Below are 16303 nucleotides of genomic sequence, written 5' to 3'. Positions count from 1 at the left end.
TCCTTAGTCTGCTTAAAAAGGCTTTGAAAATGATTATTTTAGAAAAAAACACTGCAGAAAGACCCCCCTCCCCCGATCAGGAGAAGGGATAGCAGTTTGATTTTGGCAGCTCTGCACAACTTGACATCCATAGAGAGCTCTCAGCAACTCTCCTCGTAGTAAAAGTCTAGTTAAATCTCTTCACGTTTTAATCCGACTCATGCCCTTCCCCGCCCCTCCCCCTCCCTGTGATATTTATAAAACACAATCCTCTCCTCCGTTCGTTCATCCTGCTTCTCCTCCTCCTCCTCCTCCACCGCCGCCGCCGCCGCCTCCTCCTCCTCCTCCCCCGCCTGCACCGGCTGCCCTCTGGCCTCCTTAAAGCTATACGCGGGTGGTTGAGTGGGAGTGCGGCAGGCCGGTGGAGTTGAAGCCGGTTGTGAAGGTGTTGTAGGGGTGCAGATTGGGCATACCCACCAGGGAATTGGGGATCATGGTGATGGTGTTGGGGGTCATTAGGGGAATGTCGTCCGGAGAGCGTCGCAGCGTCAGCGTGTAGTCGGGCAGCGACGCCAAGCGCAGTGCCCCCTCGTTGCTGTTACCCGCCTCGCACTCATGGTGCGTCTGGTTCATCTGCAGCGACATGATCTCCTCCTCGGGCGCGTGGTGGCCAATGTCGTTGGAGGTGGTTTGGCGTTGCGGGCTGGGCTGCCCGTGGCCGGAGTCCTGCCGCCGCTTGTCCTTGCGGTAGTAGAGGGCTGCGAAAGCCAGCACGTTGAGGAACAGCAGCGAGGCTCCCACAGCAATAGTGACACTGAGCTCCGTGGAGTAATCCCGCTGGTTCTCCACCACTAGCGGCCCCGTCTCCTCCTCGTCACTCCAAGAGTCTTTGTCCTCGCTGTTGTAGGCCGGGGACATGGGAGGCCGCTTGGTGTTGAACGGCCAGGTTTTCCTGGTGGACAAGGTGTTCTGGGTGGTTTCCGGCGGGGGCACTTTGGTGGTGGTGGAGGTGTAGTGGAACATGTCGTGCAGGTTGTACAGGTGGGGCACGAGGTGTTTCCAGAAGGCCACTTTGGTGGCGCGGTAGTGGTCCCGCACGCGTGGCTTCAGGCCGATATGCAGGTAGAGCTGGTCCTGGGGGTTGTACTTGGACCAGGCCACCTCTTCAAAGCGGTTGGCCTTGGTGTGGATGAACTTGGTGTCTTGGGGAACTGGCTTGTTGGGATCCCTACAGAGAGAGAGTTGACAGACGCAATAGAGTGTTAAATGAGATTCTGACAGCACATTTAATTATTCATGCTCCCACATTCATTTGGGAATATGAAGAGCATGAAAATACTCAGGACAAAACATTACAGTATCTGTCACAGCTTAAATTTCGGTGTGAACGGAGTCCAGCCACCACTGGATAATTTATTGATCATGCTTGACAAAACCCACAACAGTTAAAGCACAAACCCACAACAGCAACTAACAGGCTGCAGGTAATAACCGACCAATGTGCGTATGGCGTGCATTATAATACTCTGTCTGTAGCTGCATCAGCAGATGCTGATTTCTATTTATTTCCCCAACCCTTTTAAATTGTTACACGGACCACAAGATCTCCACACGGCCCAACCTCCTCCCCTTTCAGTGACCTCTGTGTGAGCATCATGTGTCTCAATGTCTGTCTCATCCTCCCCTATCCTATTACCCCAGATGTTGTTCTAAATTCAGTTCTGATGCAGCCCACCCACAAAAACCAGGGCAGAGGCTTTTAAAGTAAACACATATGAATAAGTCAGCAGGCTTTAGGGCTCGCGTCAGGAGGCATCTTGTTGTTGATAATCCAACGCTGGTGGAGCCCCTCTGCTAATTGCTTAGGGAAGGCAGCACAGTGTGCATTGGCATCCAGTGTACGGATGTAAAGTGGACCATATTAATCAAGACACTAAGCGGGAACTGCAGAGGAGCGTGTGTGTGTGTGTGTGTGTGTGTGTGTGTGTGTGTGTGTGCTTGCATACAAGGATGTTTGTGTATGTGTGAGACTGAAAACGAGAGAAAAAAGATATGTGTGAGATTGTGTGAGAGTGTGTGAGCCTGAGCGAGAGAGAGAGAGAGAGAGAGAGAGAGAGAGAGAGAGAGAGAGAGAGAGAGAGAGAGAGAGAGAGAGAGAGAGAGAGAGAGAGAGAGAGAGAGAGAGAGAGAGAGAGAGAGATTTTCTGAATGCAGTACTTTTTCTGATCTACAGAGTTCACTGTTCCACCTTTCAGTTCTTTTGACACGTTGCTTCAACACCGGATGGCCACCCATTTCAATTACAGTGCAGCTATTGATTTATTGAATGAATTAACATATAGCAACGTCCCACAATCACACAGCGCCATGTTGCCATACAATGTTGGCTGAGGGAGTTCTGCGGCTCTTGGTGATAGCTTTTGGTACTGATGAAACTGCTTTCTGTCAAGGAACCAGAAGAATAACGCTGCGGCCTTGAAAACACAAGAATTCATGTTGGAATCGAGAGGTTCAAACTGTATTGTTGGAATGAGGCAAGGATCTGCACAACATTTCTCTAAATGTCATGGAACATCCCTTTGTGGGTCTGATCGCGAAGTCAGTGGCAACTAAAGTTCAAATTCAGTGCGGGGTATGGTGCCTACAGTGTTTTTTTGGCACGGGCTGAAAAACCTCCAAACACAGCCAAAAGAATTAAAAGCCATGCCAGAAGAATTCACCCTCCAATCCTCTCTCCTGTTCGTTCCTCTGTTGTCATTTTTTCTTTTTCAGGTCAGTGCTTCTGGGAGAGGTGAGGAAGAGAGGGAGGGAGAGAGAGAGTGTGAGAAGAAGAGAGAGAGTGTGAGAAGAAGAGAGAGAGAGAGAGAGAGAGAGAGAGAGAGAGAGAGAGAGAGAGAGAGGTAAAACAAATTAAGATGGTTGGAGCTGAATCCCTGGACTTGGGCCGGTGTCAGCAGAGCAGCCCGTAAATAACCTCCTTTATTAGGCCCGTAATGATCCCCAATGAATATTGACAGCCAGGCTATGATGACTTTGTAGCCGAATATCAGTAATTAAGTTTCAAAGGAGTGGGTGGTGGAGGTAAGGTCATATTGATCTCCCCGTGTGCAACATGCCAGAGAACAGGACGTCAATGGAGCAGCCTGAGACGTGGCTGTCTGCAGCCTGCGTGCTTCATGAATTTTCACAGCAGTCTTGTGTATGCTGTCACACACACACACACACACACACTTCATGCACACACGTGTGCGTGCATGAAAGCGAATGTTCTCCCCCTCTCTTTCTCACACACGTATCCACACGCGCGCACATGACAACAATGACGGGGGATGAGAGCAATCTCAGTTAATGGGGATTTCAGGCATTTCCATAACACTGCAAATGTTCTCTTTTCAGGAGTCTATTTGCCCAATTGTTACGGCAAAAATATTAAAAAGGTACATGGTTGGATCCTACAAAACAATCAGTGTGTGCAGGGAGCAAAGGCGCGGTGGTGTGGAGGAGTTAGAAAAGCTCTTTGGTGGCTGGCTGGTTCAGTGAAAGTGAAGATGAATAATTTAGGGAACACAAAGAAATCAATGTGGCATCTTTAGTTAATTTGATTTGCCGCATTAGAGAACAACTGGCTGCCTTATCTAATTACACACACATATGCTTGGGTAATTGTTGCAAAGTCAATAGTAAACAGGCTACATTCCTTTGAACAATTTCTACCACCGCTGCTCAACTCTGGGCTGCACGCTGGCTTTGAAGTCGTGCCCTGAGCTGTAGAGTTGGAGAGAGTGATCTGAGCTTGGTCGCTGCTGCTCAATTTGGTGAGGGATGCTAGGTTACCCCGCTGCATTTGTACTGAGGATTGACGCTGTGTGATGCACTGTAGTCACATCCACTTTATAATGGTTCCTGTTCGCTGCGCTGCCGTTTACCATCTGAACGCGGAAGAAATAGTAACGTGATCGTTGCTGGCGTTTCCCGCAGGTGTTGGAAATTATGGGCGGTTCAACTTTTTAACTGTTCAAAATAATCCAATCCAATATTTTGATGGTGAGCAATGCCAGACTGAAGTTGATGATCTATAAATCTTACAGGTCATAATTTGTATTTTCCTTGTATGCATGTGAGAACAAAAAACATGATGAATGTTGGACATAATTAAGAACAAAACAACATCAAATCACACAGACTTTTTTTGTAAGTCATAACATGGCACACAAAAATAGAAGCCGCACAAGATATTCCTGTGTTCCCCCTTTGTAGATAATAAATGAACATATGGAAGGTTGCAGCTGTGATACCTAAACTGTGCAGTGTCTTAATCTCTGCAGTGGGCGCCACCATTATTGTGTGTTTGGACTCTGTGCTCTTCTGACTTTACAACAATGTACTGACTATGATGTCAGCTGGTTGCAGCTGAATACTCCGACATACAGACAGAACTAAATAGAATTAAATAAGCCGGAAAGAGAAGCTTGGTGATACAATATCAACAGTCTGCTGATCTTGATGGGCTGAATACTTTTAGAAGTCACTTCACTGTAAAGAGTTTTTGTCAGAGGAACACATAAATAAAACGAAAACACTTATTGGACATTATCTTAAGCTGCAAGCTGAAATGAAGAGGTGTGTCAAGGGTATAATTACAAAATAAAAGGCTTATTTTTGCCTTGCCTGTTGGTTCGATGTGCCTGAATAGCCTCAATTACAGCCGCCATTGCAACCTTCTGGTCATAATTTCATATTCAAATATTTCAACCGTGATAAAACGCTGAACACTGCGTCGCTGTCAAAGCACTTCCCTGAGCTCGCCGTATGTGTTCGGCTCTGTAGCAAACGCCTCGTTGTGACTTGTATGAACAGCCCTGGCATTATGTGATGTTTGTGGTCCTGTTGCTCTCAGAGCTCCCCTGCATTAGCTGATAGCCTGCCTCCTGTCAGACCTCCCACTTAATCCGGATGGTCATTGGAGCTATGGCTGGACTCCCAGGCAGAGGAGAGGGATTATTACACCCATAAAAGCAGGCGTTTTAATGGCCTTTCAGATTTCCTCTGATGTGTTCATATGGCTGCAGTACTATAAACCATCGCCTTCATCTCCCCTCAGTCCCCCCTCTCCCCTCGTGATGACCTGCTGACCCCTGCTAACCTTGGCTTGCCATGCGTGTTTAAGTGCTCCCATGTGTTTGTACCTGAGATTGACTGGGAGTTTATGTGTGTGCACTTCATCTCCTGTCTGTCAGCTTGTGTACATGTGTGTGTGTGTGTGTGTGTGTGTGTGTATGTGTGACGCATCATGCTGCAATGACCTCTGAGGCAACATAAGCGCAGCACTTGAACACAAGACATGTCACATTTCACAAAACAGTACATGCAGGACGTGCAGTGATGATGACGAGCCTCTCCAGGCTGATGTGAGTCTGTAAGTGTTAAACCGCTCTTCTGTAAGATGCTATAGCACCTGGATGACAGATGCGACTCCCAGCTCTACCCACACATGTGTCAGAACGGGGGCCTGAGCTCATTACCTATTCTAAGCCCTATCTTCGCGAACTGATGTAAAAGGTAGATAAGGGGGAAGAATGAATATCATTTTCTTTCTTTTTTCATTTCCCATGTACCTCCTTCCCCTTCTCATCCTGATGTAATTTGAAGCGCTTGAATGATCATAGACCTAGCCATCACCAAATCTGAAAAGACACGTTTAGGTGCCCTAAGGCAGAAGACACGAATCTATTTTCACTACACTCAGGGTCTCTGAATTTGCAGCCGAGTACAGCTTGCAATATAAAACAAGGAAATGGCATTAATTCAGTTGCTCATTTTGCATATCTGCTAATGTATTCAATTTTGTATTTATTTTATTTTTTTATTATTGTTGTTACTGTTGTGAAACAAATTCATCCCCTGAAGTACTTACCAGGTAACACAAAGTAAGCAGCTAATTGTGATTTTGAACTCCAACAGGAGGTTCTCAACACCTTTTGCTGCATTCTGTGTACATTTTGAATAAAAACACTCAATCTAATCTCTAGTAGACCTGGTCTTGGCTCGGTGTAGGGGGCAACTTCAGCACTGAGCGGGCAAATTATCAGGCTGTGCTCTTTTACCCTTCATGTGGTTGCATGCTGGGACAGAGGGCTGACTGATGCGTGGTTCATATTTAATGGCAGCCTCCGGTTCAGCAGGCTAAGTGATGCAGGGCGAGGCGCTGTGACTTTGGGGCGTGCAGAAGTGTTGGAGGACACAGCTCTCGGACCACTCCTGATTATGGATGCTATTGATTTGTTTGATTAAATGAGTTGCAGCAACCAAAATGCCTCCCATCCCTTCCTTGGACCCCCCATCCTCCCTCTTGAAACCAATTAGAAGCTTTCTACCTCTATCTTCTCATGTTTTTAACTTACATTCAGTAAATATCTCCATTTTAATCTGACAACAGCGTACACATGCAGATCTATTTCCTTTTCTCCTCCTCCCCTGCCGCCCTCCTCTCATTACATGCAGCACACAGCATGGACACCGATCAATGACAACCATGCCCCTTAACAAGCCACACCACTTCCTTACCTTCTCTAATGCAAATCAGGATATTGGCTACAAATCTCCTATCAAGTGAGTGCCTATTTAATGGAGTAGCTAGGTGGCTGTGCTGTTCCACAATGCCGAGCATTCACAGAGTCCTGGTACAGGTTGAGTTGGTCCTAATGAAGGAAGCTGAAGGGAACAGGGGATAATCTGGAGCAAGGACAAGGAGGGGGATCAGGGATGAGTGATGTAACTACGAGACAGCTGGGGTAAAAAAAAAAAAAAAAAAAAAAGGCTAAAGGAGTCTGTGAATGAGGTCAGATGGGAGAAACAGTCGATGTATGCATTGTTAACCCTCCAGAGGCGGGGTACGCGATTGACAGACGGGAAGAGAACAAAAAAAAAAAAAAATCAACTTGCAGTGTTGTAAATCAAAGCGCTGGCTGTTTAACTGCACTGCAGCCACACTGTAGTTACTTCCATCTACATTTGTTTGGTCGACAGCCGTTGTCACTAAAGACAAAGCAATCAATACCGCATATTTTAGCTCATGTTGTAAACGTAAAACATGACGAGCTTTTTTTTTTTTTATAGATTAATGAGAGCGAGGGGGATGGAGGAGCATGAGAAAATAATATTCAACACATGACAGCGCTCTGCTCTTTAGCTACCGAGCAAGGCCCCTGCACAGCATGTGGCACAGCTCACACACAGAACAGTGGAAATGAGCAAAAACAAGTAGTGGGAAGATGGACCAACACATTTATAGCACTAATGATATATAATGATTGATCTTTTCTGACGTGCTCTGCCAGTGTTTTTGTGTATAGTCGTGCTGCTGTGCTTGCATCTGTGTTCGAGAAGGTGCGGAAGTTGCAGCATGTGGATTTGCCGCAAAACCTTTGGAGAAACTGTTCAGAAGAAGTTGTTGTGGCAATAAAGCGCAGGCAATTTTTGCCTGTCAATAGTAAAACAAATGTTACAGCCAGAAAAATAACTCTGAGCTGAGTAAATCCCTGGCTTCTGAAAACATCCCGAACTCTCATGGTGTAAACACACGCTCTCACAATCGCACTCACACACACACACTAAGAAGATTTGACAGCGTGCACTCTCTGTATGGTTTTATGCTTCACTGACATTGATGGTGGCAGAGGGGGGAGGGGGGAAGGGGAAGGAGGAAAAAATAAAAGCGCATGGGCAGGGATTTGCCCCGTAAAGATGACACATGAGAGCCAGGGACAGGAAGAGCTTTGGGGGCAACGCTGCTATGATACTCACTGTTGACATGCAGTCCAAGTGTCTCAACATCATGTCACACATGTTTCTCCAGCCGATTTAGAGAGGGGGCAGGAAGTGCGATCTGGGTCAGTTCATTACGAACATCTGGAAGGGGAGCGAGAGCGGCTTTACAGAAAAAGGGAAGATGGGTGTTGATGATCTGCGAAGGCAAAGGGAATTCAACTGTGTCTTAATTAAAAGGATGTCCTCTCGTGCCAGACTGGGTTGGGTGGTGCTGGGGGAGAGATCTATATCCCCTAGTGTGGTCTAAATGAGGAGGATGAACTTCAGAATCTATATAAGAAATATCTCATATGCTCAATCCCCACACCCACTACTGAGGAGTTGATGGTAGAGTCCTTTACTTGGACTGGAGTGAAATTACCCTTTGGAGCAGCATGGCTGAGTTTTCTATTATCCAGGGATCTAATCCCAGTCTCTTTAGCATCCGAGTGCCTAATTGTAGTCTGCAACCCCCCCAGTCTGGAGGGCACATACTGTAGGGTAGGTACTACCCTTTATATGATAAAGTCTAGAACCCCTATGCTCTCCTACAACTCCGCTTCTATTGGGTCAATAATAAGTGTGGAAATCTACAAAAGCACATTTTTGCTACGTTTATATTGAGCATTCACACTACTTTTAGAGCACCGAAAACACAGAGTTTAGAAACGCTACTGAAAGTCGGGTATACGTTTTAAAACTCTGGGGTTACCTCGTAGTTTGGACAAGTGTAACGAAAAAAAAATAGATACGTGAACACACACGTTTGCTACTTGAATGGGTCTGAGCAGTCATGACGTGTCCTTCCCTGATTCGTCATGCCCCTGTCACATGATCCTTCCCAGGAAGAATACAAAATGAAGAAAACAAAATGTTTAAAAGTACATTTGACTCCATTAAATTTTAGATCTTAAGTATCAAACACAGCCTTTCATTATGAAAGAGTACTATAAAACGATTTTGTTTTCTATAATCAAGCATTCATTCTACTTCCTGTTTACAGCGGCATCCGCATGCCCAGTGTATGTCAATAGACGTGATATTTTCAGGCTTGCTCGGAGTTTTTGTTTTAAAATCCTGGTTTTAAACAACACATTAGTGGTGTGGATGTAGCCATAGGGTCAGGAGTAAAAGTGCTATTTTTTCTTCCTTTTTTTTTATGACTTTCGCTGCTTGCCAGGTTGAAGGCCAGGTCAGGGTTACGGAAGGCTTCCTGTTGAGGCAGAGTGGTTGTGGGTAAGATCGGCCGGCTGTCTATCATCATCTATGAGGATTCATTTCACTGACGTCGCAAGTTCCAAGTTGAGAGTGATTTGGTACATAAGCACCGTGCATTGTTACCTTGATGCCTCAAACGTTTCTCATTAAAATTAAACACACTCGCTCTTCTTTAAACAGCAGATAATATTCTTGGAAGGACAAGGAAGAAATTCCATCTGTATCTACAAATTGCAGCCTAGTATGTGTTGACACAAGATGGTTGCCTGGCAGGCAGTGGAGACAGCTGTTTAGTCCCAGCATCCTCGATGGACCTCAGTGTTTTCCTTGAGGAGCCGACATCAGTCCATCTGCAATAGTCTGCCATTAGCAGTTCAAGGAACTTGCAGAGCCGGCGGCACGGGGCTGAGCCTATCAGACAGATGTAAATGCCACCTGATTGGACAGCAGATGATATAGAGACAGATAAAAAAAATACAGAACAAGATTTCAGATTGCTTCCCATTCAGGATGGGATCAATACCTCTCTGGTAACGGGGAATGTCAAATTAAATTTCCGTTCTTGAAATGATGTATACTACTAGTCATACAAAATGGCCAGGCTTTGTGATGGGTGGGGGTGAAATTGAGCATTGTGGGGAGCGGGACTCACCCAGGGCACGTGTGATCGACTGGGTCCACGCTGAGGGAATCGATACCACTGAGGGCAAGAGTTTGATATGTCTCTCTGATAAGTCTCTGTGTCTTTTGGGCCTTGGTGTAATAGAGCATAGATAGTATTTCCAGCCAAACACACACTAGCGCACACATGCACACAGAAGGACACAGAAAGGCAGGCAGCCATGCACACATACTCAACCCAAACAGGCAGCCAAGCACAAATAGCACACACTCTGGAGGAACATTTTATCTTCCTCAGATTCAATATGTCTCAGGTTTCAGACTAGGACCCAGAAAGTCCAGGCAAAAAACATCTCCGAAAAAAAAATATGTTGAAAAATGCCTTTTCGGTCCCATACTATTCATTGTAGACCTTCCTTTTTCCTGCAGCTTCTTTTCTGTAGCACAGACCTCTTTTTAATAGGACTGAGATACGATTTCTCTCTGTGACGTTCTATTTTTAACAAGTTTGGAATTGTGTGATCACTGATTTTACAAATTTGCAAGTAATGCTGTAAAGTAATTAATAATATGTGTGAATATGTTTTGTTCCAAATATTATTAAACCCCAAATTAAAAACTAAAAATGATTTGATCTAAATTGGTACTGGAGATGGATATTGTCTGGTCTTAAATTGGTATTGATTGGTTCCTGATTGCTCAGATTCATAATGCTGTAATGATCCTTTAGCAGTTTTTATGTATCATCCATTTGTTCAACATTTACAGGTAGACCACCGTTCAATTACTTTTTCCTGACATATAGCGATCTGCTAATGACGATGGTCTTTCGCATTGCGCGACTCCATCATGGTTGTGTTTCCATCATGAGGAGTGTAAAGCAGACAGATTAAAATCCCATGAAGGGTAGGTTGAATGTGGTTGTGTAACATGGGAACGTAGGCAACCCAATATGAGGAAACGCTGTATATATTCACAGTGTTTTATCTTCTGACCAAACACACTGCAGCCAGTCCACGATACCTCATTCAATAAATATATACCAGTTTTTGGAGGTCTGGTTTGCTGGATAATGCTGGTAAGTGACTTGTCACTAAAATAACAACAGCTGTCCACCTTAAAGGTCATCCCACCTTAAGTCGGCCTTGAGGAGTTGTAGCATTTATTCACCGTTAATTAAACTGCACACAATGCACTGCATCCTTCACAGCGATTACTGATACTCGTGGTCACACAAATGTTCTCTTTCTCTCTCTTTGCCGACCACATACTCTTATATCACGCCATTAACCCTGCTCGTTAACCCCGCTACATTGATCCAGATTGATGGATTGTGACACCTGTACTACCATCCATCCATCTCATAATTTTCTCTACATCCCGATGGACTATTAAAAGTATGTACCATGATCATATTAAACACAAATAAAAGGCACACTGAACACTGGTGCGTCTAGTAAAAATGAAGGGATTGATAAGAGTACCAATAAGTATCGTTACAGATAAGCAGTATTGGTATAAATACCAGTTGGGATAACTGATGAAAAGATTTACTCACCCAGTCTTGGCAAAGTTGGTCCAATAGGTCATGACCACAGCACTGAGCATGACATCATTCCTTGAGAAGTTACAGGGGAAAAGGTCAGTGGGACCAATCATAGGAATTCCAAAAACATATGGCACCTCGTCCCCGTGGGCGGCGTCTGACCAGGCGGGCTTCATCAGGCTCTGGCAGTGGTGGTAAAAGGCGTAGAAGTAGGTGGGTGAGCCGTAGCGAGCGTGGAGATCAGCCGTCACCACCGAAGGCTCCACCCACTGGTGGTCGGTGAACAGAGCCACCAGCGTCTTGCGCCGGGTCTCTGGATTGTCTCTGTCTGCCCAGTCGGTGTACATGAACTTAATGGTCTCCCTCAACGTGTCCTTGCCCTCTGGGTACCCGTACAGACTGTCCACAAAGTCTGACACTGAGAAGTCAAAGTCGTTTCCAGACACGCCGTCCTCTGAATCCACCACGTTCTCCACAAACCGCAGCCCTTCGCCCTGGTTGACCCCCAGCATGATGTCATAGTTGAGGAACTCGCCTTGCTCCATCAGGATCTCGGGGTCGTCGGGGATAACATCCCCATCGATTACAGGTCCAAAGGCCACGTGGTACCTCGCTGGTTGTATGTCCTGCTCCACCAGCTCCCTGGAGCTCTTCTTCCTCAGACAGTCCACCATGTCTAAGGTGTCCAGGACATTACAGCCCACCTTCTCCGACAGGAGACGCGTATACTTGACCGGCTGGTAGTTCACCGCCCAGCTGGAGAGGGCTGACCCGCTCTGAATGATGGCTCTGTGGAACAGACCTGCAGAAGGACACAGGAAGAAAAGACAGGATGATGTTCAGTGTGTCACGACTACGGAGGATAATTCAGTTATGTGCTATACGACATGATTGTTAATTTTGTTGCTGCCATGATCAAAAGAGGTCTGTCAGCTACACAGTTGATAAGAATAACAGGGGCCAGACAGAACAAGTCCTTGTTGCCACACAGAACAATAATGGAATCATGGCTGTGATAATGAATGTGCAGATGGCCCGGTCTCTCAGTCAGTACTCTGTCTGTCATCTTCCCTTCTTCCATCAATCTCTATGCTCTCTCGATATAAATCCCTGTATGTTTGTCAGGAGCAGATGCTGCCAATATGGCTCGATGGGTTTAGTTTCAAATAGAGGATGGACTATACCATACCAAAGAATTAGGTCCTTTCCTTGTATGAAATGCAGTCAGAGTTCAATTTAAGTGTTCTTGAATCTATAAAAACCCTGCACACATGCCACCCCCCCTGCTAATGTACTTTTCAAGGTAGCTTGAATTGGATGAAGCTCAAACACTGCAATTATAGACACAGATGCTCCCTTTTCGCAGTCATTACACACACACACACACACACACACACACAGTGCCTCTGCATCAGTTATGCCTAGTGCAAGTTAAAAGTCATTTTTACCTGAAAGATCACTAAATTCTACAGTTTGTGGGTGGATTGCTATAAATAAAACCAGACTCCTACTTCCTACATATGCAGAAGGAATGGAGCTGCACACATTCGCATGGCACTACAATGCAACATGGTGGCACACAATGAAAGAAGCTGAAAACAACTTCACAGTTTCCTGTTTCTGATCTACAGAAATAGACTTATGTTGCACCAAGAGTCAACAGAGCATCTATTATATACATAGGAGCTTGGTGTTTGTGTGTGGGTGGGCTTTTAAGGGGAGTGTAGGGGGTTCAGAGAGGAAGGCGAACAAATCTACTAATCAAATGAAATTACATTTTAGTCGCAGTGCAGTATGAAGGAAATCTTCAATGACTTTTCCCCATAAGAAACAGATCCCAAACAACAAACATAATTTCCTCAGAAATAATTAAATTGCTTCCCCTGTGAAAACATCCTCCTTCCTCCTTACAGACAGTAGAGGGAAGGTGACATGGTATGCGCTCGGTCTCGGGGCCCTCCGCCACATCGTCACAGATGCCGAGCAGTCTCTGTTTGACAGCACCACTCATCCGTCCTCCTGATAGTTTTTTCTCTCAAAATCACGAGTGCTGTTTTACCAATCTCAAAGAAAATCAGAGACCACTTCACCATGCTGCTTTATTGCTCATGGCGGTTTCACTGCCAGAGTCTTGGAATACCACTGAACTCATAATACTGAAAGCTCCAGAAATGGCACGCATAAAAAAAAAAGAAGAAAAAAAGTCAATAGAAGATCACACATTTAAGCCACAAAGACTAGCAGAGAAATATACAGGCAGATAGACTCAGTTTGAGATATTTCAGTATCAGTGTGGGTGGCTGTGTTGAAGTCTTTTGTGTTTATGAGGTAAACAGCAGACTTAAGTGCCAGATATATCACTTTGGTAGTCTTAATCAGAGGCGGCGGGGGGCTTATTTCTTCTTGGCGAAGATGAAGCGTTTATTTACAGAGCTATTTACATTTATTTGTTCGCAAGTAGTAAGTAGAATTAATGTGTCTGGGTGAGTGAACTGTGAAATGTTTCTGTGGTGAGTGTGTTTACTGGTATAAGCCAAAGTCTGTGTATTTGAACAATGAGTTTGTGTCTGACTGCGGCAGCTGTTGGAAGCAAAGGTTTCCCAACATGTTCGAATACAAGTTTTTGATTTCACCGCAATGAAAGACATGTTTCTGTGTTTCTGTTTCTGCATCATTCTACGTGGAAGAGCTCGTCAGCGCTCTGCGGCCTTGGCAGGACGCTGACCTTCGAGACGTCCCGCGGTTGCGCGTCTCTGCAGGACGGTGGCCTGTGCCGTGTCCCAGGGAGCGGGAGCAGATGTTGAGGGTTTCACCCACTTGAAAGCATTAGAGGGGGCAGCCAAAGATGAAAGATGGCTGCTCAGAGGCAAAGAGGGGGGCTGGAGCTTAATCCTGCAATCCCTCCCCTCTCCTCCTCCTCTCCCCTCCCCTCGCTCTTTAGTAGTATTGCCTCTCTTCACATCTCAACTCAGGATTGCGCTGTGCAAACAGAGCCAGTCATGGTGCATGGAGTCTGTCCAGAATCCCAATGCCGACAGGCCACAGCCACTTTCTAAATGTCTTTGATCAGAAAGTTGCTCTAGGATAACGTTTGCCAGCAGAGCAGCTCCTGTGATTGGCAAGGCCATTTTGACAGACATACGTATATCAAATCCGTTTGCCGTAATTGAGGAGAGCGGCTTGAATGCAGCTAGGCTTGGTCAGGTGTCTGACTGAACCCACAGACGGCGGACTGCTGCGGAGGCTGCAGCCAGGTTGACACCATTAGATTTATCTCCTGCATTGGTTGATGAAAGGGAGGGACGAGTGACTGAGGCTTTACTATTGTTTGTTGAAAAACATATAAATCCAGCGCACATGAGCTGTCGCCGAACTGATAAATATGCATTAGAGCTGTGTGTGATGAGCCCCCACTGTGGTAGGAAGCTCACAGAGGAAGGTCAGGGAGGGAGGAGAGAAGAGCAGGCTCTCTCATCCACTGAGGAAATCCACTAATTATCCACACTGGGAGGTGCACATGTGTGTGTGTGTGTGTGTGTGTGTGTGTGTGTGTGTGTGTGTGTGTGAGTGCATGTGTGTGCATGCACGTGCATTTATGCTGACGTTGATTAATAAGACACAGAGGTGATGAATGGACCGACAGGCGACAGGCATCATCATGATGGGGGTTAACCATTTGTGACATTGTTTTGTCTTCAGTATCGACTCACATCCCGGAAAATGAACGGGAAGGGCATGACGCAACACCATCATCATGTGTGTCACATTGAAATCTTGCATATTTTACTTTAAAAGCAACAGATAGCCCTATCATTATCTGCCTGTGTTTGACATGTGAGAATCCGACAGCCAAACTACGAGCAGATCCATCAAACCATAGTGTTGCTGGCAGATTGAGGTCACGCTGAATTATGACTGGAGCGCTGAGGTAATCACTCATTGGATCCCTGCTAAAATGCTGTTGCGTCGCCCCGCAGCCGCTTCTGTGCTGCGGTGTGCCGACCTCGACCGCGCTGCCCTCTCACTAGACACCCGTTAAATAGGCACGCATGCAGTTTAGGCCCTGGATTGGCTGAGTTGCCTGCGGAGATAATTCACCGTTGATAGGTAAAGAAAAAAAAAAGCTTGACCTTGAGGGTATGACGACCACCGTACACGGGAGCCACAACCCACACACACACACACACACACACACACACACACACACACACACACACACACACACACACGCATAAGCTCAAACAAACACAAGTTTGAGCCATGCTTTGACAACAGCAATAAGGATGAAACGCTGACAAACCAATGCCAATGTCACACGAGTGGGGAGAGAGTAACATGACGTGCTAATGTATTACGTGGCAACTACGGGCATGTGTGAGTGATCAGTCCGTGTTAATGGACAAGGATGTTCTGTCGGTGATGATGCCAGTAAGCGCCGTAAATGACTGTACTTTGTAATCTGGAACAGCTGGCAGAAATCACTGAAGCATCAGTGGTGAGTTTTATCAGTCTGGCCCGGAAATAAATGTGACTGTAATATGCATGCTGCAACAACCACTACAGGCTCAACCATGTCCTCCACATGGAAAAACTCCAAACTTTACAAAGTATATCAGATGACCTTGAAAGTTTGGATTGGCCAAGTCTCATTTTATAGGTCAGTGATTAATTTTCTTAACAGCATTCCTCATGACTTTAAGAGGTAATAGGATAGAAAATATGTAAAGCAGCAAAGTCTTATCGGAATTCTTCTCAGACACATAAAAGCCATCGCAAGAGAGAAATAACGTGGCCACAGGGACACGTCCTCGCTTCCCACAACTCCTACTAGATCTTTTACATGCTTTTTCCTCGCCTTTCAATCCTTCCTCTGCTCTGTTTTTCTGTCTCTCTCCATCTTACTCTCCGTGTCTCTTTTTCTGAGGGACCATGCTGAGTCCCTCCCTGCTGATTATTAGACATAAGCTCACGTTCAGCAGAGCCTGAATCCTCTGAGCCATCTTACCTCCACCATCACTTCACTGTAAGCAAATCTCCACAGACCCGTGGACTGTGCAGAGCTCCCTCTGTTTCTTTCCATCTACAGTCAAACTAGGCTAGCACTCAGTTGGACACACTCAATAAATGTTGCTC

General features: G+C 45.7%; 1 protein-coding gene across 3 annotated transcripts in view; it reads right to left on the bottom strand.

Annotated features, from left to right (window-relative positions):
• Positions 1-332: 332 nt before the first annotated feature.
• nlgn3a (neuroligin 3a) overlaps positions 333-16303 on the bottom strand; it is a 113982-nt gene continuing 98011 nt past the window's right edge. For all 3 annotated transcript variants that reach the window (XM_068585004.1, XM_068585013.1, XM_068585020.1), the window contains 2 exons: positions 11183-11972; positions 333-1207 (listed from right to left, as the gene is read on the bottom strand). In XM_068585004.1, coding sequence (XP_068441105.1) covers positions 364-1207; positions 11183-11972 — 1634 coding nt within the window. In that variant the 3' untranslated portion in view covers positions 333-363. The remainder of the gene's footprint in view (positions 1208-11182; positions 11973-16303) is intronic.

The sequence above is a fragment of the Clinocottus analis genome, unplaced genomic scaffold, assembly GCF_023055335.1.
Source record: "Clinocottus analis isolate CAN_PGR_092001 unplaced genomic scaffold, fCliAna1.0.p SCAF_10, whole genome shotgun sequence".
NCBI classification, from domain to species: Eukaryota; Metazoa; Chordata; class Actinopteri; order Perciformes; family Cottidae; genus Clinocottus; species Clinocottus analis.
The sequence above is the reverse complement of the archived record's forward strand: the minus strand, read 5'-3'. Positions and strand labels throughout refer to the sequence as shown.